The sequence below is a fragment of the Macaca nemestrina genome, chromosome 16, assembly GCF_043159975.1.
Source record: "Macaca nemestrina isolate mMacNem1 chromosome 16, mMacNem.hap1, whole genome shotgun sequence".
Classification (NCBI taxonomy): Eukaryota; Metazoa; Chordata; class Mammalia; order Primates; family Cercopithecidae; genus Macaca; species Macaca nemestrina.
Genome location: NC_092140.1, coordinates 12,319,619 through 12,343,985, shown reverse-complemented (window position 1 = coordinate 12,343,985; position 24,367 = coordinate 12,319,619). Strand labels below are relative to the sequence as shown.

Sequence of the window (24,367 nt, the reverse complement as noted above, 5' to 3'; positions counted from 1 at the left end):
TCCCTTTCCCCTAAAATAAGCATCAGACTTTTTTTTTGAGACGGAGTCTCGCCCTGTCACCCAGGCTGGAGTGTAATGGCGCGATCTTGGCTCACTGCAACCTCTGCCTCCTGGGTTCAAATGATTCTCCTGCTTCAGCCGCCCTTCCCAAGTAGCTGAGATTACAGGTGCCCACCATCACGCCTAGCTAATTTTTTGGTATTTTTAGTAGGGACGGGGTTTCACCATGTTGGCCAGGCTGGTCTCAAACTTCTGACCTCGTGATCCGCCCGTCTCGGCCTCCCAAAGTGCTGGGATTACAGGCGTGAGCCACTGCGCCTGGCTAGCATTACGCTTTTGACTGTGCATACTATAATGCTCTGATCATTGGTAAACATGGGAAGCTTGTAGTTAAAACTGTATTAAAGATAGCAACTTTTATGACTTTAAGGACGTTTTTCTCATTTAATCAAACAACTTTTTGAACTGTTTTCTGATATTTACACACTTCTACCTCATCTTTTTTTTAGTGATATCACTTGCCTGGTATATATTTCTTCACCAATTTATTTTTCACTTTTGACTCATTTACAACATAAGATAATTGTGTACTGATATTTTTCAGGACTACAGATTTTCAGGACATTATTTTATGTTTGCTGAGAATTTTAGAGAGGAAGTATAACATTAATCTAAATTTTCTCTTTGTGGATAAGTAATTTCTGAAGCATTTGATCACAATGCTGGTGAAATATTTTTCTTTTTATTGGTTTTCAAATCCAAAGTGTTTATCAGGCTATATCTAGATGTTGGCTAAGTTTTATTAATTGTTTTGGTACATGATAACCTATTTTCATCCAAAGATTGGGATTGTTTTTAATCTAAAAGAAAAAAAGAATCTTATCTCACTTTAAAACATGGCTGTGTTCCATGCACTGTGATCCTCTCTGTCAGGAAAAACATTTATTGGTGTGTCTCTGTTGGCTGTCTTCCATCTATATCATTCTCTCTCCAAACAACATCCTGTTTTCATCTCTTTTCCTTGCATAATTGGAAATAATTCTCACTCTTGATCTCTTCATAAAGGATTCTCTTGGCCTCAGTGTTGTGGTCTATCCTACTTCTAATTCTTCCACTCCTGCTGCGGAGGCCCACCCCCGCCCCCACCCTGGACCTGCGGGGTCAGTCTCCGTCTTCAGAACATATTCTGGTATGGCTGCCCTTGCCCTGGGACCTCATGGAGAAACTGCTTCAGGAGTCAAGCAATTCTGTTTTACCAAAAACCAGCTTCCAACTTTCAACTTCACTCCTTCATACTAAGGGGCTCTTCCGGGGCCTCTCTTCCTTATTTTTTGTACACTACTCCTGGAAAGGAAATTGTGAACTGAACTTTAGTTTTTCCCATCAGACCTGTTCCATCTATACTGAATCTACCATAAAATTCTGCAGCCTAGGAAAGAAAGATCCTCTTCTTCCTTTACCTGTGGGGGTACAGATTTCTCATTATATAAGCCCTTTTGATCATTTACTTGAAGTCTGAGCAGGAAAGCAACAAGCAGAATTAGACTCCTGAACACAACAGCCAATTTTCTAAAGGAACTTGCATTGACTTTTTTTTTTTTTTTTCCAGCTTTGAACTTTTATAGTATTCCTATTTTGGCTTTACTCTAAGAGGTATATTTTAGCATCTGGTTTTCAGGTGATTTTTCTAAAGGTCAAGTTTTTATATAGCACAAAAGTCAAACATCCAAATTATTATGTTACCTTCTTTTATTTCTGTAAAAGAGGGAACAGGACCCACCAACACTTTTTGTAAAATGGCAGATTTACCTCAAAAGCAGATTAAGCAATTTATTCAAAATTATAATCTGAATTCATTAGGAAATCAATTTAAAGATAAACATATATCTCTATAATAATTCAGATACTTTTTTCAAAGATATAATTACTGGAAATTTATCATAAATAAATTATAATCTGAATTCTTCAGGAAACCAATTTGAAGATATGGATAGATCGATAGATGATAGATATGGGCATATTTGGATATTTATACTGAAAAACATAAAATAGAAATAAATCTCTACATTATAACTATCTATCAGGACATTGTTTATAATGATGAAAAACTGGAAACAGCAAATGTCCAATTATAGAGGTATGGTTATATATATGAAGCTGTATTTACTGGTATGGTGTTATATAACCATTTACAATTTTTAAGTAAAAAATTTATATAGAAATATTTTAAATGTTATAATAAATATTCAATGGAAAAAACAGTATAAAAGTTGTACAATGCCATGACTACAGCTACCTAAAGTCAAGCCCTTAAAAATACTACAGAAAACACACAGATATTGTGGTCATTTGTCTTTGGTTATTAAAACTATGTGTTTACTCTTTTTTTCTCTATCATTCTATCATCTCTATCAACTTTGGTTACTTTAAAATTCAAAAAATCAATTTAAAAAATTTAAGCATTTGCACAGAGTTTGAAGGTATAAAAATTTGTGCTGTTCCTTGAGACAGGTGAGAATTGTATAACATGATTGAAGCTCTAAAATGTTGATAACATTTTGGGGCAGGGGCATTCTTTTTTTATTTTTAAACAGAGTCTCACCCAAGTAACTGGGGCTACAGGGGTATACCACCACACCTGGTGAATTTTTATTTTTATTTTTTAGAGATGGGGTTTCACCATGTTGCCCAGGCTGGTCTGGAACTCTTGGGTTCAAGCAATTGGCCTGTCTCAGCCTCCCAAAGTGCTAGGATAATAGGCATGAGCCATCGTGCGTGGCCTTAGGGACCCTTCTTAATATGTTCACGCTCAATATCATAGTTTCCATGCCAAAACTAGAAAATAAGGCATCTCACTGTATATCCACCTGCTTACATACTTGTCTTTCCTGAAGGATTCTTAGGCTCTGGGTTTATCTCTTTTACTCACTCACAACCCAGCTTCTGGCCCAGTGCTTAGTTTATCTTAGGATATAGAGGTATAGATGTGAATTTTCATTCACAAACTTGAAATCCACATGTGACTCTGACCTGGGATAAATTTATATAGCTATGGAAATTCTGAAATCATCTGAACATCATTGATAAATGATAAAATAAATGTGTACATTTGTGCACACACATACATGCAGACACAAAGCAAGCAGGAATGATAAACAAACAAACAAAAAAATCAACTGGAACCCATTTCAAAGAAATGCCATACCCAAGAAAAAGAAAATGCTACTCAAATCTTCAGCTCACTAAATTGCAAGTAAATGACACTATTTTGAGTACACTTTTTTTTAAGTACATTTTTTTCTCCTTCGAATATCTTGCAAGTCCTATCCAAAGTTGTAAGTGTATTACCACTATTTTATGAGACATGCTTTCTCCTCGAGTTTTGTAGAGATTTTAGCATAGTCCTTATCAGTGACAGCACATTTATTCTGCAAACAGATTACGCCTTTTATGAACACAGAAGAGGATCTAACTGAACCTTTTCACTTTTTAAGTTTTTCTCCAAAGCCGGATTTTGTCTTCACACTGTCTGATTTTAGCAATGGCTAGGTCAAAGTATACCACAGAAGAATGAAAAATCGACTCTAGAAAGGCACACAGAATGAAAACCAACAGCTAGGGAGTAAATGTTTCTTGTTGCAGATGTTTGGGAAGCCATGATTTTTATTTAGAACTGTGGAAACCTTATGTTTGAATTTAAAAAGCCAGTCCTGCGATGCATCTGCCTCAGGGGTAACTACCATAGTGAAACTGCTCCTCTCCCAGGCCATATCAAATCACAGTTGTAGCTACGAACATACGAATCATACATACATATATATATATATATATATATACATATACACACACACACACACAAACACATTTCAAAATCTCCACCTGTTAATTTTTGATCCCCTTTTAGAGGTGTTACCCACCAACTACTAACACAAAGGTCACTGGTCCTCAACCCACATTTCACCACCAGGGAAGTCGGGCCTAGCTGATGACCACGCGAACACCAGATTAAGAGTAAAACCTTCTGAGGCCTGAAAGTGAGTGTGTATTCACACATCCTTAATAATACAGTCTCTGTAAAATTGTACCTGAAACTGAAAGATTTATCCTAAGGTATTTCAAGCACTAAGGGTCTGAGTTCAGCGTTCTCACACCATCCTGAGAGAGGAACATTAAGTCAGCAAAATGACCCCTGATCTGGGTTCTGGGCCCCCGGAGGGATCCCAGCCAGGCCATTCTTGCTGGTCTCTTAAAGATTCAGTGACAAAATGGTGTTGTTTGACAGGACACTGTTTTGCGTTCGGTGTGGCCACCCTAATGACGGCTGCTTAACAAGGCCAATGAATACCATAAGGGACGTTTAGCAAGGAGCAATCCACAGGAGTATGGGGGTGGGGTAAGGCCGCGGAGCCCCCGCGGAGACCTGCTGGAGCCGGGCTGCCCTCCCCCATCGCCCCTGCCGCGCGTTGGCCCAGAGGTTTACCCAGGCAGCGGCACCGGTGCGGAGGGGGCAGGTGCAGCGCTGTCGTGATGCCCAGTGGCCTTGTCCTCAGTCACCTGCCCCCCAACACCTGCTAGATGCCCAGGCGGGGCAGGCCCGAGGTCTCGCCGGTCCTGGGCTTCCCAAGCCAGCCCAGGCGCATCCCGCGGCAGGCGCCCCCGACACCCACGCGCAGGAACAGGGGGGGCGCATAGCGGCTTCCGTGCCCCGGCCAGGCCGGCGAGGACCCCAACGCCCCGCTCTCGGGTGGAGGCTCCCCTCCCCAACCCTCCCCCGCGCGGGGCCCCAGCCCGCAGCCCCTCTCGCAGCCCCAGCGCCCCTGCGCCGTCCTGGCCCGGACGGGCCGAGGAACCAACGGGCGCGCATCCCGGGCCTCGGGCGCAGGGCACGGAGCCGGCCGCGCCGCAGCCTCTCGGGCACCGGCGGCGGTGACCAACCTGTAACCCCAGCGCTCAGAGCTGTCATGGTGCCCGCGGGCGGCGGCGGCGGCGGCGACAGTGGGCGACAGGCAGGATCCGTGCCAGGCGGGGCGCCCACGGCGTGCGGGGACGCGGGCCCCTCACCTACAGCGGCTCCGCTCCGGCAGCGCGCTCGGCCCGGCTGGGGCCGCGGCTCGCGCTCGCCGTGTCATTCACTGAGCGCCGCCGGTGGCGGCGGGCTGGGGGAGGGGTGGGAGCTGGAGTTTTCGGGCCTTTAAAAAAATTAGTATTTTATTTAAATTTTTAAAGTTAGCTTTGCTGCGGGGGCTGCAGTGATGCCGAAGGGCGGGCACCGCAGAGGAGGCTGCGCCGCAGTTGGTGGCGAGCCCCAGGGTCGGTCCTGGCAGTTCTTCTTGCCGGCTGCCACCCGCACTCAGTCTCACAGCAACAGCTGGGCTCTCATCTGCGAGCTGCTCTCAGGGGTCTTTGGTACTCAACAGCACGGCGGCGGTGTGCACAGGAGTCCTCCGGGCACACTCGGGGTACACTCAAGTCCACTGCCAGGAGGCTTGGAGCCCGGCGTGCGAGCGTGAGGTCTGACTGTCCACAGAACCCAGGATGAGGACTAGTTCCACTCCTGAGTATGAAAGGGTGAAACCACTCACCTCGAGTTCCACCCCGGGGTTATTAAATAATGAATGCATCAGTCACACTTAATAGTTTTCTAAATAGGTTGACATTTGCCTTTAAAATTAAAATATGTTGTCGTGTGGATGAGACAAAGTCTATTCAGAAATTAACAGTCCCCCACCCCATGCCCTGTAAGTATACCTGGACAGCAGACTGCATCTGAGGCTTCCTAGGGTTCCCAGCAGAGCAGGTTTAGGGAAATCTGGCCTCCTAAGCACCATGCCCAGGGCGACATCCTCCCACTCATTCCCACTCTCTGAAAGGTTTACTTTGGGTCTGGAATGTTGCCATGTAGTCAGATACGAAGATCCCCAGGGAACTCCTGACCAGTGATTTAGACATCATGCACACAGGCATATAAATAAAGGGAAAGAAAAAACTGAAGCTTTCTCTACGGGAGAAATTCTGAACAAAGAACAATTGTCTATCACAAAATGTTACGTGGCAAGGGACAGAAGTAAAATTTCAAAAACCTACATTTTAAAAAATATATTTTCTGATCACATATATTTAATTAAGCTACCTTCTTAAAAAGTCCATTCACAATTTATTCACACTCATAATCCATATTCATACTTTTTATTGTTTAAAGGGAAATGTTAAAATATTGTTATTTCATGAAACAGAATCATGAGGGATACTTTTTCAAATTTCTAAAGACTTTAGGAAAACTGTCAAAAGCTAGGTTTTAAACAAATGATGAAATCACTCCTCATAAGAAAACAATTGACAGTAATTTAAACAATGGTAAATCTACAACCAGTTTGCTTAGAAAAAGTATTTACCAATTTGTTTCATCATCTTTAGTTGCAGGTCTTAATTGCTTGATCTAAATACTAGTTTATTTCACAAACTGAAATATATAGCTATATATGTGATAGCTGAATGATAGTGTATTATTCTTTGAAATTCATTTGAATTATCTGTTAGAAAATTATATTAATGAAATATTTAAACATCGAGATATTTATAATGTTCTGAATTGGTAAAGGCAGTGATTTTTACTAATCTCAGTGCCACACCTCACCTAACAGGCATTTCAGACCCTTCTCTGTCCCTGGCTGAACTACCTCTGTTAAGTCTCTATAATTCATACTTATGAGACAGACAAATCCCAATGATGATGGAGACAGTTTCAGAGAATTCATGGGCTTCAAGGAAGCCATGGAATCCAGCATACTCATCCTAATGCACAAGGATTCACTGTATATTAGAGTAGACAATCATTTTAAAAAACAAGTATGTCCAAAATATCATAGTACCCCTTCTGCCTGCTCAGTATCTCTTTTCTTTTCTGTTTTCTTTTCTTTTTCTTTGTTATTTTTAGAGATAAGGCCTATCTCCGTTGCCTAGCCTGGAGTGCAGTGATGTGGTCATAGCTCGCTGCAGCCTCAAAGTTAAAGTAGAAAGGATGAACAAATATCTTTTCCAGTTTGAATTGGCCCTGTAACTACACTCATTGCTGGAATCCAGTGAAAGTCAATTGCTGGCCTGTGGATTCAATATAATATGGGAATATGATTCAGGTGTGTTTTGTTTGACGCTATATATTGTTGACAAATTAAGATCAATTACCAACATTTGGAAACCACAAGAATTTTAGTTTGTCATGAAAAATAGGAAGATCTGGATTACAGGTGCTTGCCATCATGCCCAGTTAATTTTTGTAATTTTAGTAGAGACAGGGTTTTGCCATGTTGGACAGGCTGGACTCAAACTCCTGACCTCAGGTGATCCACCCACCTTGGCCTCCCAAAGTGCTGGGATTACAGGTTAAGCCACCACGCCTGTAGGAGTCTGAGGCACAAGAATCACTTGAACCTGGGAGGCAGAGGTTGCAGAGCTGAGATTGTGCCACTGTACTCCAGCTTGTGTGACAGAGTGAGACTCAGTCTTGAAAAAAAAAAAAGGAAGATCTGGCCAGGTCAGTTCTGCACTTCCAAGTGGCAGGGGGCCACTAGGGGCATCCTGTGCCTCCCATAGGTGGGCATATACTTCCCATTTGCCTCCATGTCCCCAGCCTGCTTCAATTCCTGGCCCTGGAAGGTCTTTGCATGTAGGTCTTTGCATGAAGGTCTTTGCATGTACAATTAAATCTGTATTTGACAGTATGAGATTGGGGGAAGGATAATGTCAGAGAGAAAGCAGTCAATACAGGAATTTATTTTACAATAAAGAGGATGAAGCCAAGCCAATGCACAACCAAGACAGTAGTAGCCTTTGGTTTAAAGGAAATTATGTTCATGGTCCTGCAAGTGCTTTGGAATGAAAATGATATTGTTTTTCTGTGTCCCCATCCAAATCTCATCTTGAATTGTGGCTCCCACAATTCCCATGTGTTGTAGGAGGGACACGGTGGGAGATAATTGAATCATGGGGGCGGTTTCCCCCATACTGTTCTCGTTGTAGTGAATAAGTCTCATGGGATCTGATGGTTTGATAAGGGTTTTATAAGACCCTTTCTCTTGGTCTTCATTTTCTCTCTTGTCTGCTGCCATGTAAGACATGCCTTTCACCTTCCACCATGATTGTGAAGCCTCCCAAGCCAGGCAGAACTGTGAGTCCATTAAATCTCTTTTTCTTTATAAATCACCCAGTCTCCAGTATGTGTTTTTCAGCAGGATGAGAACAGACTAATAATACAGGAAGTAGCTACAAAATGCAAGACAGTAAGAATTTGATGAAAATAGGTTATTTGTTTTTCACTAACTCATTTGTTCCTACTGCTTATTTCCACTTTAAATTAGTATTTCAGTGGACACCATGGTGAGTTTCTGAGAAAAAAATAGGCATGCTAAAAGAGAAATTTGAAAGTCCATGGAGGGACTGTCCAGTGCTCTATGGAAATACAGGCACCAAGTCTAATTGAAGAAGAATTCTGCTCGAATATAATTATGTTTCATTTGGTTTATGAGTAGATTATGCTTTAGTAACTACACAAGACTCCAATTTTTTTGAGACTCTCATTAAGATTAGTTTTAATCTGTATACACTGAATTATGTTTTGTGATTTCAAGACCCACATGTCACCAAATATTGCTATGATGAACTTTTAGATGCTCTTTGGGCAAGGAAAATTAAGGTTTAGAATACACACCTAAAAATGTAAACAGGCTAACTAATAGTCATCTCCTGCTTGTTGCCTCACTAACATGGATTTACATGTACAGGCATTCCTGGAAGATAGTGCAATTTGGTTTCAGACCAATTCTATGCAGTACGTATCACAATGAGGCAAGTCACACAATTTGTTTTGATATTCTAGTGCATATATAAGTTATGTTTACACTGTACTGTATACTAATGTATATATATATTTATATATCTTAACTTAAAAATGCTTTATTGCCAAACAATGCAAATGATCATCTGAGCCTTCTGTGAGTCATGACCTTTTTTTTTTATTTGAGTATCACTCTTGTCACCCAGGCTGGAGTGCAAGTGTAAGTTATGTTTACACTGTACTGTATACTAATGTATATATATATTTATATATCTTAACTTAAAAATGCTTTATTGCCAAACAATGCAAATGATCATCTGAGCCTTCTGTGAGTCATGACCTTTTTTTTTTATTTGAGTATCACTCTTGTCACCCAGGCTGGAGTGCAATGGTGCAATCTTGGCTCACTGCAACATCTGCCTCCTGGTTTCAAGCGATTCTCCTACCTCAGCCTCCTTAGTAGCTAGGACTACAGGCATGCATCACCATGCCCGGCTAATTTTTGTATTTTTAGTAGAGATGGTGTTCAGTCATGTTGGCCAGGCTGGTCCTGAACTCCTCACCTCAAAATGATCCTTCCGCTTTGGCCTCCCAAAATGCTGGGATTACAGGCGTAAGCCACTGTGCCCAGCCCCTCATAACCTATTTGTTGGAGGAGGGTCTTTCCTCATTGTTGATGGCTGCCGGTTGATCAGGTTGGTGCTTACTGAAGGCTGGAGTGGCTGTGGCAATTTCTTAAAAATAGACAACCATGAAGTTTGCCACATTGGTTGACTCTTCCTTTCATGAGAGATTTTTCTGTAACATGCCATGCCATTTAATGGCTTTTTAACCACAATAAAGCATTTATCAAAATTGCAGTCACTCCTCTCAAACTCTGCTACAGCTTTATCAATTAAGTTTATCTAAACCCTTTGTTGTCATTTCAACAATGTTCACAGAATCTTTACCAGGAGAAGCTTCCATCTCAAGAAACCACTTTCTTTGCTCATCCATAAGAAGCAACTCATCTATTTAAGTTTTATCATGAGATTGTAGCAATTCGGTCACATCTTCAGGCTCTATTTCTAATTCTAGTTCTCTCACTATTTCCACTAAATCTGCAGCTACTTCCTCCACTGAAGTTTTGAACCCCTCAAAGTCATCCTTGAGGTCTGGAATCAAGTTTATCCAAGCCCCTGTTAAAGTTGACATTTTTATGTTCTTCCATGAATCAGGAATGTACTTAACAGCATCTGAAATGGTGAATCCTTTCTAGGTTTTCAATTTACTTAGTCCAGATCCATTAGAAGAATAACTATACATAGCAGCCTTACAAAATGTATTTCTTAATAAGACTTGAAAGTTAAAATGGCTACATAATGAATGTTGTGTTAGCAGGCATGAAAATAATATTCATCCCCTCTCTGGCAGAGCTCATGGATGACTAGGTACATTGTCAATGAGCAATAATAGTTTGAAATAATCTTTTTTTTTTTTTTTTTTTCCTGAGCAATAGGTCTCAACAGTGGACTTAAAATATCCAGTAAACCAGAGCTGGATGTGGTGGCTCATGCCTACAATTCCAGCAATTTGAGAAGCTAAGGAGGGAGAATTGCTTGAGCCAGGAGTTTGAGACCAGCCTGGGCAACAAAGTGAGACTGTCTCTCTACAAAAATTCAATTAGCTAGGCATATGGGCATATGCCTGTAATCCCAGTTACGTGGAAGGCTGAAGCAGGAGGATCGCTTGAGCAAAGGAGGTCGAGGCTGCAGTGAACTGTGTTTGTGCCACAGCACTCTAGCCTGGGTGACAGAGCAAGACTCTGTCTCAAAAAATAAAGTAAAATAAAATAAAATTCCAGTGAACCATGCTGTAAACACCTGTGCTGCCATCTAGGCTTTGTTGTTCTACTTCTAGAGCATAGGTAGAGTAGATTTAGCATAATTCTTAAGGGCTCTAGGAGTTTGGGAATGGTGAATGAGCAATGACTTCTACTTAAAGTCACCAACTGCATTATCCCGTCACAACAGAGTTAGCCTGTCCATTGAGCTTTGAAGCCAGACATTGGCTTCTTCTCTCTAGCTATAAAAGTCCTAGATGGCATCCTCTTCTAATAGAAGACTGTTTTTGTCTACATTGAAAATCTGTCATTGAGTATAGCCACCTTCATTAGTTATCTTAGTGAGAACTTCTGGATAACTTGCTGCAGCTTCTGCATCAGCTGCTTCACCTCATATTTTTATGTTATGGAGACAGCTTCTTTTTCTTAAACCTCATGAATCAACCTCTGCTAGCTTCAGATTTTTCTTCTGCGGCTTCCTGACCTCTCTCAGACTTCATAGAACTGAAGAGCGTTAAAGCCTTGCTCTGGATCAGGCTTTGGCTTCAGGGAATGTAGTGGCTGGTTTCATGTTCTATCCAAATCACTAAAACTTTCTCTGTATCAGCAATAGGGTTGTTTTGCTTTCTTATCACTCATGTGTTCACTGGAGTAGCACTTTTAATTTCCTTCAAGAACTGTTCTTTTGCATTCACAACTTGGCTAACTGTTTGGAGCAAGAGGCCTAGCTTTTGGTCTATCTCAGCTTTTGACGTGCCTTTCTCATGAAACTTAATCATTTCTAGGTTTTGATTTAAAGAGAGAGATTTGGAACTCTTCCTTTCACTTGAATGCTTAGAGGCAATTGTAGGGTTATTAATTGACCTAATTTCAATATTGCCGTGTTTCAGGGAACAGAGAGGTCCATGGAAAGGGAGAAAGAGGGAGGAACAGCCAGTTGGTGGAGCAGTCAGAACACATACAACATTTATTGATTAGGTTCTCTACCATGGACATGGTTCATGATACTCCGAAACGATTACAATAGTAACATCGAAGATCACTGATTACATATTGCCATCACAGATACGATAATAATGGAAAAGTCTGAAATATTGAGAATTACCAAAATGTGACACAGAGATACAAAGCGAGTACGTGCTGTTGGGAAAGCAGCCCGACAGACTTGCTTGAGGTGGGGTTGCCACAAACCTTCAATTCGTAAAAACAAAATACAATATCTGCAAAGCACAATAAAATGAGATGTGCTTGTACAGAATTCAGCTTTGGCAGAATAAATGCGTTTTGATAATGGAGTGCGTGGGGAAATTTAAGGCAGTTTGCCTCCCAGATCTCCCAGCAGGAAACATGATGTGGAGTGTCTCTGGGGAAAGGAAAGAGATACCAGAAGAGATGTCGCTAAGTTTTGTAGCCCCAAAGACCAACCTCACTTTATGTAGCTCTGTCTTGGATCTTGAGGGAAGTAACAAGTGTGATAAGTTTCTATTGAGGAAAGAACTGCTGGGTTGGTGGTCTTCACTTGCCAGTGATATTCTAGATGAAAAACTTGAGTAAGTCTTCTCGTAAGTCAGCATCTCTAAGCAACCACAAAACATTTATTCATAATTAAATATTTCAAGGTATTGAAAGACACAGCACATCATAGCTTTTCCCTAAGGCTATGTTCCTCAAACTTCTCTGATAATAAGGATCACGTGGCCCATCTTAACTATTTCCAGAGAGGTTCTCATTAGGTATCTCTGGAGTAGGAAAGGCAACTGTGGAGAGTTCCTCTTTATAAAACAGGTGTACTTCTGAGCAACACTGTTCCGGTGGTTGGGACCTATGCACAGGCATTCCATTCCTAACAGGCCAGGTGGACTTGCCTACCTTCCTCCCTGTCCTACAAGTCTGTGTGCTTCAGCCATCAACTGCACCAGTTCTGCAACCCCTATAGACCCTGCACTTATATTGTAGCTGTGTTAGCTGAAGCACTAAAAACAGGTGAGTGCAAGTAGGTGGTAAAAATCCATCTGCTAAGTCAGAGTGGAGGTCTTTGAAAGGTTGGCATATGGCCTTTAATTGTGTCATTGAAATCAGCTGTGGATGGGAGCCAGGATTAGTATACCCATCAACAGAAAATAAGGGTGAGTTCCTAGAAAGATGCTATTAAACCCAAAGAGACAGAAGCTGTGATGTTTATACTGGGCAGAAATATCTGTGGGCAAGAAATGCAACTGATTTTTCTTATGGAAAAATTAACCACTTAATGAAATTGGAGAGATGATGAAGGACACGCTGGGCTTGGAAAGTCCTATGTTGGAGAAGTACATGTTATCTTCACACTGTGCATACTTTATAGATTAATCAAAAATATTTTCTACATCACCGTTTTGTTGTACTTTAGAATTATATTTTCAGAGGAAACTAGGTTTTAGAGAAAAAAACAAAAGGAAGCCTGTGAAATCAGGAGTAAACAGTAATGCCAATTAAGCACTCGTGCTGGGAGCAAAACAGAGGCCTCATTGTGTTGAGCCACAGCTGAGCCAATAGCCTAAAGGAACTGGTGGACTTCTAAAAACAAAGGTCAAGTTTCAAGTGAATCACTCAGCAACAAAATGAAGCATATTTTGACCATTTAATAAAGGCTGCTACAAGATAGGAGTAAAGCTTTGGTTCCAAAAATAACCGTGAAGAACTCAGTTATTACATTACAGTATCTTAGCAAGTACAGGATAACCAGGTGTTCAGACCCTTCAGGATTGATGGGCTGGGGTCACTCCATGAGACACGACCATTCAAAAGCACGAGTCGAGGGGAAGAGGGATCCAAATAAGAAAGGGGATGAGCATCATTTGCTGAGTTCAGGCCAGCTGTAGCAGCAGTGGCTGTTGTTCATTTCAGTAATTCTCCTCTTATACGTTGCCCAGAAATCAGGACCAACAAAGATCCTGGACAAATTGTCCCTGGATGGAAAAAAAACTTAATAAGAGAAGCAAGTAGATCTGAGTAACCTGAGAAACAGGAGGTAGACAGTGTTGGAGACTATTGACACGACACCCAGATCCTAACAGGCCAGTGCAATTATCACCCAACTTGTGTTAGGATGTCTGCTAACTTCTCAGAACTCTCCTCTTCCCCAGAGAATGACCCTCTTCTGAAAGGCAGATGTCTTATGTGGGTTGGCATAACCCCACCCTGATCCAGGGGCAGTCTGAAGTCAGTGACAATGGACATGTTTGTACAAAAGCGAGGCCTCTTGTCTCCAGGTGGACCAGCTCTGTGTGTCATTCTTCTCCAGAGCTCCCTGGAGGTCCAGGCTGAAGCTGAACTCCATCTCCCCATATATTTGAAAGGAGCATGCCCTGTGCAGTTTTGATTGCTCAGTAGTGTGTTCTGTGTGTCAACGAAGTCAGTATTGCTGATCATGCAGTTCAATATTTTTGCATCTTAATTTTTGTTTGCTTGATTTATAAGTTTCTGAAAAGTTTGTATTAAAATCCCCCACTATGACTGAGGGTTTATCTTTCTTTGTGTTTCTGTCAGTCTTGCTTTATATGATGTGAGGCTGTTACAAAGTGCATACAAATTTAAAATTGCTATATTTTCCCAATGAAATAAAGCTTTGGTCATTCCAAAGTGACTTTATATCTGGTGATAGGGTCTGGATTTGTGTCCCCTCCCAAATCTCGTGTCAAATTGGAGGAAGGGCCTGGTAGGCGGTGATTGGATTATGGCTGGAGATTTCCCCCTTGCTGGTCTCAGGACAGTGAATTATCGCGAGATTTGACGGTTTAAAAGTGTGTGGCACTTCCCACTTTGATCTTTCTCCTGCTACCATCTGAAGAAAGTGCCTGCTTCTCTTTCTCCTTCCACCATAATTGTAAGTTTCCCGAGGCTGCCCAATCATGCTTCCTGTTAAGCCTGCAGAACTGTGAGTCAAACCTCTTTTCTTCATGAATTACCTAGTCTCAGGTAATTCTTTTTTTTTTTTTTTTTTTTTTTTTGAGACAGAGTCTCGCTCTGTCGCCCAGGCTGGAGTGCAGTGGCCGGATCGCGCTCACTGCAAGCTCTGCCTCCCGGGTTCCCGCCATTCTCCTGCCTCAGCCTCCCGAGCAGCTGGGACTACAGGCGCCCGCCACATCCCCCGGCTAGTGTTTTGTATTTTTTAGTAGAGACGGGGTTTCACCGTGTTAGCCAGGATGGTCTTGATCTCCTGACCTCGTGATCCGCCCGTCTTGGCCTCCCAGTCTCAGGTAATTCTTTATAGCAGTGTGAGAATGAACTAATACACCTGGTAAGCTTTTTTATTTGAAGTAATATTAGTGTAGCTGCCCCAATTCTCTTCTGCTATATATTTTTCATCCTTTTAAGTTTTCACTTTTTATTCTTTAAACATTTTTTTCTATTATTTAAACTTTAACTTTTTATCTTTTTACTTTCAACCTTTCTGAATTCTAATTTTTGATATACTTCTGATTGTGCATGTTTGTCTTTCGATTTAGTATTTTGATCATTGATCTGCCCAAATTTCCATTAGAGAAAACCTGCTGGTGGAAAATAGTTCCTTTTTTGTTGTTTACTTGATAATGTCATTAATTACTAAGCCTGGAAAGATGAATTTGTCCGGATATAGTAAATTCCTAGTCTGGTTTAGCATTTATATTATCTCAGCACATTGAATATAAAATACCACTTCAGCATCTTCTAACAAATGTTTCTATTTTTGAGAACTCAGTGCTCAATCTATGTTTTTCTATTGATCTTTTTAAAATATATATATTTACTCTTTGTGTTTGGTTTTCTGGAATTTCTCCATGATGGATTTATGTGTGGATGTCTTTTTATCTATCCTAGTTGAGATTTATTAGACTCGGAACTCATGGATTCGTATTAATTATTTCTTCTGCTCATTCTCCTTTCCTTCTGGGACTCCAGTTTCTGTACATTAGCCCATCATGCGTTATCCTTCACGTCTGTGGATCTGTATTTCCTTTGCTCCTTTATTATGTATACTGAATAGTTCTTCTGACCTGTTTTTCAGTTCACTTATCCACCTTGCTGCATCTAATAAGCTATTAAACCAGTCTTTTCAGTTATTAATTTCAAGTATTTAGTTTTTGAAATGCTATTTGATTTTTTATAAGGCTAGCTGTTTTTTTATTTCCTACAGATATTTTTAGGTTGCTCTTTATTGATTTGTGCTCTAAACATAATAGGTATTTTATATTATGTCTGGCAATTTCAAAGTCTAAATATTTTATGGATCTGTTTTTACAGTCTATTTTTTTCTGAAGATTCTTCATCATGGTGTCTAATTTTCTCTCTGTGTTGCTTATTTTTTCAACAAGAGCGCTCTGAAAAATATTTTACAAAATTTTTTGAGACTTAGAATGAAAATAGTTTCACTAGGGAGGATTTGTTTTAGCTTTTGTCAGACACCTAAAGACACTAACAGTCCATAGTACAAGGATGACCAAAATTCATGGCATGTAATTTTTTTGTATCACCTATGGGAAGGCATTTTGTTTAAAACTCTGTGCTAGTGTTTGCTCTTAGTTATAAATCCTTGGGGAAAACGCTTCCTCATGCTCAGCTTCAAGGCAAATCTCCTTGTGGTCCTCTGACTTCTCAAGTCTATGGAATTCAATGGAAGATTTAAAGCTTTTTCTTTTGCTATAAACAAAAGTTTAATTTCAACTGGATAGGCAAATTCCCTTCTGTTAGAAATGCCTTCAACCTCTGCTTATATTCCAGTATTCATTCTTGTTGCCTGCATTTCGCCTGATGATTGCTGACTGTCTTATCAACTCTTGGATGCTTTTAGGAAGAATTAAAATTTTTAATATTTAGTTTAGCTTTTGTAATTATATTTACCAGGAAGCTTGTCTGGAAAATCTAGACCACTTTTTCTCCAGAAACAGAAGTCACTGGACACTTCTTTGAATCTTTCACAGAACACTTGAGTAGATGTTTTCACTTCCTTGCTGTCCTGTGAACTATAGAGCATGCTTCTACCTCAGGGCCTTTGCACTTAGCCTTTCCTATGAAGTACTCTTCCCTCAGAAATTTTTTGAGCTCACTTGATCCTTCACTTCTTTGGTCTATTTTTCAATTTCTATTTTAGAATCGGGGGAACATGTGAGGGTTTGTTACATGGGTACATTGCATGATGCTGAGGTTTGGAGTACAAATGTATCTGCCACCCAGGTAGTGAGTATAGTACTCTATAGGTAGTTTTGTTTTGTTTGGAGACTGAGTCTCTGTTACCCAGGCTGGAGTGCATTGGCATGATCTCAGCTCACTGCATCCTCCACCTCCTGGGTTCAAGTGATTCTTGTGCCTCAGCCTCTCAAGTAACTGGGCCTACAGGCATGAGGCATCACACCTGGCTAATTTTCGTATCTTTAGTAGAGATGGGGTTTCACTTTGTTAGCTAGGCTGGTTTGAACTCCTGACCTCAGGTGTTCCACCCACCTTGACCTCCTAAATTGCAGGGATAACAGGTGTGAGCCACCGTGCCTAATCTCTATAAGTGGTTTTATTCCAATCCTTATCCCCCTCCCTCCCTCCTCCCTCTTGTATTCCCCAGTGTCTATTTTTCCCATCTTTATGTCCATGTGTACCCAATGTTTAGCTCCCACTTGTAAGTGTGAACATGCAGTTTTCTGTTCTGGTTTCTTGTTTCTGCATTTGTTCACTTAAGTCCTTCACTTCTTGTATATTACTTCCCAGTCAAACCTTCACCATCTACCCCATCTAAAATGCCATTTCCCCAATCCGTATTTCTTATTTTTTCATTTAAAATAATATCTACTCCTTAGTTCTTTTAGATACCCAGCGCTCTCTATATTTTACTTATCTTGCTCATTGTCTGCACCACTAAAATAGAAGATTCGTCAGGGCAGGGTTTTGTTTCACCCTTTCGCTCTATCCTTAACACCTAGAACAGAGCTTAGCACATACTAGGCATTTAAAAATATGTGTTGAATGAATAAAGGGACAACTGCAGTCTTGAATCCTGTCTTATAAGGACATAGACTAGTGTTTTAGAAATGCAGGACTGATGTAGCACAATTAAATTATTATGGAAATGTTGGAATAGCAAATTAGAATTAGAGCTAAAAATAAATAATTTGCTAAACTTTGGCTCTGGCAAACAAAGGCATCTGTCGATAGCTTAAACAGGAGAGCAACCAATCATGCAGGTCAGTTGTAGAAGAGAGTGTACCTAGCACTGGAAGAAGAAAGCATAAACAGTACAAAGCATATTATTTCAGAGGATTTGTTCCCTACTCCCATAGTTTTACTTTTTAAAATTTAAAATGTATGCTCTTTGAGAGTAGGGATTTCTGTCAGTTTAGTTCACTGCTATATTCTCTCCCTCAAAAGAGATATTGTATTGTGCGCAATATTTACTTTTTGAATACATGATATTATGAATATTGATGTTGACATTATTGTTGAGTAAATTAAATTATACTTATGATTATGACATGAATCTAGCCACAGCTTACTCAGCAAGTCTTTTTGTGGGATGGTCAGTAGAAACCCATGATTTAACTGGATGTCTTGACAGGCCACAGGGAATTACGTCTTCAGTGAACAATGTTTATAGAAAAGTGGATATTGGTGTCAAAGCAAAAACTGCTGCAGAAATAAGCATCTCTTTTGTACATAAGTCTCTGACTATCAGGGTAATTTAGAGGTATATAAGTCACTTGTAGCAAAAGGTATGCTCTGTGCATATTTAGATGGAGCCACTAGTAGTCCAGCCTTTCTGTGAAGAAAACGGCACCCTCTATTATGGGATGACTCAACACATGTCAGGGATTACGGCTTGGAGAAAATATAGCAAGGCCTGGGTTTCAGCCCCATGCATTCCCTGAGCCAGGTGTCTAGGCAGAGCATGACTTGCACAATCCGATATAGTGAGCTCATGTGTGGATGGATTTCCGGAATGTTAATTTGCATGTCTACTAGTGGTGTACGGTGAGCCTGCCTCACCCATCCTCTTCAACATTATTGTCTATAGTCTTTCCAGTTGAAATGATGAAAAATCATATCTCATTATTTTGTTGTTTTACCTTTTCTTGCTTACCTGGTAATTTTGAACTTTTGAACTACATTTTTATGTATTTCCTGTTTTTATGACGTGTCTTTTTCTACAATTTGCTTATTTTGTTGGAAAACCACCATTTTACTATCAATTTATGAAATTTGATAAGATATATGTTGCTATATATGTGTAAATGTGTACACATTTATACATAGACACAAATTATGTATATGAAGACATATATGTTGCTATTATTTTGCCAAGCTTATTATAATACGTGGAAGAATATACATTTTCTCTTCAGTGGTACTAACATTTGTAGACTTTTAGTGAAAAACTGTTTTCAAAATCTTAAATTAGGAATTGTTAATAATTTTTTCATAAATTTTATAAATATTTCTCCCATTTAGTATAGGTTTTACTTTTTTTGTGATGTATCAAAAGTTCAGTAAACTCTGTTAGCCTTTTCCTTTGTGGATTTTACCATTGTTTTTATGCTATCAACATGTATCTATATATATATTTATAAATCTATATCTAGCTTTGTTCCATTTAGAATTTAGTTAGAGTTTGGTATCAACTGAAAACTTAGGTCATTTTATTTTGAAAAAAATAGCTGTCCAAATATTTCATCATAACCATTAACATTTACTGTATTTAGAATATAAGGTTTAATTTTGATTTTTTTTTGTGGTATGATGTAAATGTTAACTCTTGCACAAAATTTATTCCATTTTAAGTGTCTTCCCCATAAAATGCACTTAAATAGTTAAAAGAAAAAGTCTATTTGCCAACTGCCATTATTATAGTTCTTTTCTATTATGTATTAGTCATATTGTAATTGTTTCTGCAAATTAATTTTAGAAAACCATTTTATGCCATCCACAAAAGTAACATATTAAGATTTTTAGTGGCATTTCATTAAGCATTTGAGTTACCTTGTGAGTAACTGACATCTTTGTTATTGTCTAGGAAGATGGCATAGCCCTTTTCATTGAGTTCTAATTTGATAGTTCACATTACATTTATGTATTTTCTCTTATAAAAGCTTCATACATTTCATGCAGAAGTCATTCTTAAGAGTTTTAAATATTTGGATAACCACTGGCTCTGTGATTTTCCCCATTATATATCCAAATTTGTTATTGCGTTACATAGATATCTAGTTTTGTACATTTATCTTGTATTTCTGAACTCTTAAGCTACATTTCTGAACTCTTAAGAATTCTAAAAGTATTTAGTTCCTTCTGGATTCAGGTATATTGCTGTTATTTTGCCAAGCTTCACATGAAGCATAAAAGAACATACACTTTCTTTTCTCTTGAATGATTTTAACATTGGTCTACCTCTAATGAAAAACTATTTCCCAGACCATAGACTTGCCTGAGGTTTGCATGAACCTGGGGATGTGGAATGATTGGCAGAAACCATATTAACCCCTTCATGTCCATTATAATTTCAACCAATGAGTACCACAGAGTGAGTTATGGTGAGTCATTTCCACAGAAGAAATTTCTCAAGAAGATTGCGAGATTTCAATCCTGTTATATATAAAAATTGTCAGAAGTAAATAGCACTGGGTCAAAAAAGCTTTCAGCTTATGTCAGCTCCTTCAGCACATACATGAAATCTATTTTTTTTTATTTCTGTATCCATACAACCTAGAACAGGACTAGAAAATAGTAGCATTCAACATCTATTTGTTTATTGCTGTTGAATATAAATTTGGAGAAGTCAAATTGCCTACAGGATAAAAATAACCTGATACTGACAAATCTATAGGCTTTGGAGTCTACTGTCTGCAGTGTCTACTAGTTTGTATTTAGAGGGAATTTTTGATAAGACTCAAGATTTTGAGTGGCATTTCATTAAGCATTTGAGTTACTTTGTAACTGACATCTTTGTTATTGTCTAGAAGAATGGCATAGCCCTTTTCATTGAAGTCTAATTTGATAGTTTGCATTATATGGATGTATTTTCTCTTATATGGGTTTCATATATTTCATGCAGAAGTCATTCTTAGGAGTTTTGGATAAGATTCTTATCCAAAATTCCCTCTAAAAACACGCTAGCAGACCCTGGTGGTTGTCTGACCAATTAGTTCTCTCTTCCCTTGGCCATGTGCTCAGGGCAAGGGCCAAGTCAAATGAACAGCCATGTTAATGCTGTTTCCACCTTCAGTAGTTGTGTTAGGCATACATAAGCATATGAAATAATTTTGTCCAACGAGACTTGTGAGTTAGAGGGATCAGACCTTCTGAGAAAGATCTTTTTCACTCTTAAAAAGGAACATTAAGTCAGAGACACATACTTTACTTCCCTGAGGATATTCTGAGCGAGTTTTATGAGTTGGTGAGGTTTAGACTAGACACAGCCATCTGGTAACCATGAAGGGACAAGTCTGAGACCAAAGCCAACAGCCTGAGGATGAGGGGCAAACACAGGGGAAGAATCTAGGCCCCATGATGTCAACAGTGAGCTGCTAAAATTAACCTGAAATTTCCCTGCCGGGAGACTTACTGTGTTGTAAAATAGTTTTATACCATCTTTTACTAGGTTTTCAATTACCAGCAGTTGGATGCACCCCGTGAACCAATGGATACAAATGAGATTTAGAAGTGCACGTTAACTTAAGTAAAATAAATAGCCTCATCTAATATATTAACAAGAAAGATATTTTTGTCTTATTTGTATGTCTTATATTCTTTGAAATGAAATAAATGACCATATATGCTTTTAAAGGGAGGGAGTCTACAGATATTTAGAGAAAGGACATTCTGGGTGGAGAGAACACAGAGTGCAAAGGACTTGAAGTTAAAGTGCATCCGACAATCTCAAGGAAGAGTAAAGGGCTCCATGTGATTGGAATAAGGTGAGCAAGGGAGAGAGGAGCAGGAGATGGGGCGCCGAGGTAAGCAGGTGAGGTGCAGGTCATGGAATGACTGTAGGTCATTCAAAAACTTTGTTTTTTTTTTAAATATTTCCCCAAGAAATGAAAAGGTTTTCAGCAAAAGAGTGTAGTGGTCAAATAATGCTTTAAGAATCATTCTGGCTAAGTTGTCTAAGGGGAATAAGGGCAGAAGCAGGGAGACCTGATTAGCTGTCTCCCGCTATTCAGGCAAGAGCAGATGTTGAGTAGGAGTGGGAGCGGTGGGGATGGTGAGATGTGCTCTGATGCAAAATCGTTTCCAAAGGATCTGACAGGAATCACTGAAGGATAGCATGTGGGCAATGAGAGAGAACATGGACTGTGAGGAGTCAAAGATCACTCTGAGGTTTTAGGCCTGAGCCTCTAGAAAAATGAAGTTATGATTTATTTAGATGGAGAGGGCTGTAGGAGGAGCAGGTTTAGATGTGGGGTAGGGGAAAAACAAGAGCTTGGTTTTGACATGTAAAACTTTGGATGCCTGTTAGATCTCCAAGAGAAGACTCTCAGTAGCATTTGTAATATAGACATATCACAAAAGATAGATGTATGTATGTGTATATATGTGTGTACATACATATATATGAATATATCATTTATAGAAATGGTAATGTTGGAGTGTATGTGAGTTATAAATCTGGTAGTCTTCAGCATACAGATGGTGTTTAAATCCAAGAAATTGGATAAAACCACCTAGGAAATCTCTTTTCTATATAGAAACATAAAAGAGAAGTAGTCCAAGGCCAAGCATAGGACATACAATAGTTTCAAGACCAAGGAGATGTGAATGGAGACACTCTGCATAAACAACTCCTTAAAGGAGTTTTGCTATAAATGGAGAGAAAGAAATGATGTGACAATTGAAGAAGCAAGTAAATCAAAGAATTTTTTTGTTTTTTTTGTTTTTGTTTTTGTTTTGTTTGTTTTTTTTTTTTTTTTACAGATGGAGACATAACAGTACATTTTATGCTAATCTAGTGGATAGGCAAAACATGATAATGCAAAGACTGGTAAATAAAGCAAGCATTGCCCTTGTGGAAAGGAGTGGGATAGGATCCAGGCTGTCCTGCACTAAGAAGGCAGGTGATTCATCCACTCATTCATGTTAGCAGGAAAGAAGGCGGAGTGTAAGGTCCTAAAGACAGGGAGTAGGTAGTTAGGTGACACAAGCTCATGAAAATTTCTTTTAATTGATTTTATTTTATGTCAGTGAAATAGGAAAAAACTCATTAAGTGAGGGTGAGGATTGAGAAAACGTGTTGGAGGTTTGGGGAAAAGAAGGTTATGCATTAGTCAATGAGAAGAATGGAGGAGAAGCTGGGTTGGACTGCGGGTGATTGCTAGAAATATTAAGAACCCATGAAGGGAGCATCAGGATAAATAGCTAATGCACATGGGACTTAATACCTAGGTGATGGGTTGATAGGTGCAGCAAACCACCATGGCACACGTTTACCTAGGTAACAAACCTGCATGTCCTGCAGATGTATCCCAGAACGTAATAAAATATTTTTTAAAAACCACTGGAAACAATTGATCATGAATATAAATCGAGATATGTACATTTTTGTCATTGCCTTGCTCGGTTATGTGAGTGAATGTGATGATGATGCAGTCTGCTTTTGTCAGGATTGTGGTGTGGTCTGGAGAGTAATACAAAAATCTTCAAGTCCAGTGTCATTGTGGCAATGTCTCCTGTGGCTGTGTTTCCCGTAAGAAGTTTAAGTCAGATTCATGTGACTTTCTCAAGTCAATGTATCTTGTGTGCTAGCATAGAGCTTTTAGAACTCATCAGCCCTTCTGCTCATGAAAGATACCTATCGTCAGAGAAAAGATGAAAAATGAAAATATGTATCATCAAGGGAATAAATGAACCATTTGGAACCACATCAAGTAAATAAAATGTTTCTTTAAGAAAAAAGCATGTGGTTTAGCACCAAAACCATTGAACCTCATTAACCTCAGTGATAAACTATGCAATTGGTTTTGAGATGTTTACAGCTGGACTCTACCAAAACATAAGACTATTAGAGAGTAAAAGATATGGGAAATATATTCATTGGCTGGCCACATTATTCTACATTAATATTTTCTAAAGGATCAATTTGGCCTCATCTTGGTTCGATACTGTCTTTTATGGTAATTAGCATATACCTTCTTATTTAGATTTTGAGGCCCTGAAAAAGAGGGCCTTGTAAGCCTTCACATAGTCTATTTTTCTGTGTCTTGTACTTTTTTTTTTTTAAACCCTGTAAGGAGCTTAATTGGTATTTGCTTAATGAATTAACTACCAATTGAGTCACAAATTCAGTTGTTCAAGTTTTAAGTGCTTTGTATGAATAATGATCCCTTTGATGCAATGGATATTTTTAGGGAGACAGTCAAATATTTTTACATTAGGAACTAAAAATTTTCCATTCCCTGACCAGAAATCAATCTCAAAACACAGCCATGATAATGTCTAATTATGAAACCATCAGGGAACCAAAGCTTCCTATTTTAGTGTGAAAATAAAATAGAGGATGATGTTGAATAAGTATGTCCTCATTAGCCTTCAAAACATTTTCACATGGTAGGACTGGAAAAACCCTTAAGAGGCTGTTGGCTTCATCATCTACTTCCAGGCAGGATGATAACTAAATCATATCGAAAATACTGTTGCCTTTCTTAAATAAAAATCTTCAGTGAAAACTATTTTATAAACATGTTTTAGCTATAAATTTTCTTGATGCTGTATAACAAAATAAAAAT

The 24,367-nt window shown here is 39.2% G+C and overlaps 2 protein-coding genes across 5 annotated transcripts in view; one reads left to right on the top strand and one right to left on the bottom strand.

The window, feature by feature from the left end:
- The window catches only part of LOC105478008 (sodium leak channel, non-selective), a 369,785-nt gene extending 363,966 nt beyond the window's left edge, over positions 1-5,819 (bottom strand). For 2 of the 4 annotated variants that reach the window (XM_071081073.1, XM_071081075.1), the window contains exon 1: positions 4,936-5,135. Coding sequence is in view for 2 of the 4 variants with exons in the window: in XM_071081072.1 (XP_070937173.1) it covers positions 5,749-5,766 (18 nt within the window). In the remaining 2 variants the exon portion in view is untranslated. Of the gene's footprint in view, positions 1-4,935; positions 5,136-5,748 lie in introns of those variants that run through there. The other 2 variants (XM_071081072.1, XM_071081074.1) reach the window with 2 other exon arrangements.
- Positions 5,820-14,434: 8,615 nt separating this feature from the next.
- LOC105469845 (integrin subunit beta like 1) overlaps positions 14,435-24,367 on the top strand; it is a 269,680-nt gene continuing 259,747 nt past the window's right edge. Inside the window, exon 1 of the mRNA XM_011721388.2 lies at positions 14,435-14,514. The gene's annotated coding sequence lies outside the window, so the exon portion shown is untranslated. The remainder of the gene's footprint in view (positions 14,515-24,367) is intronic.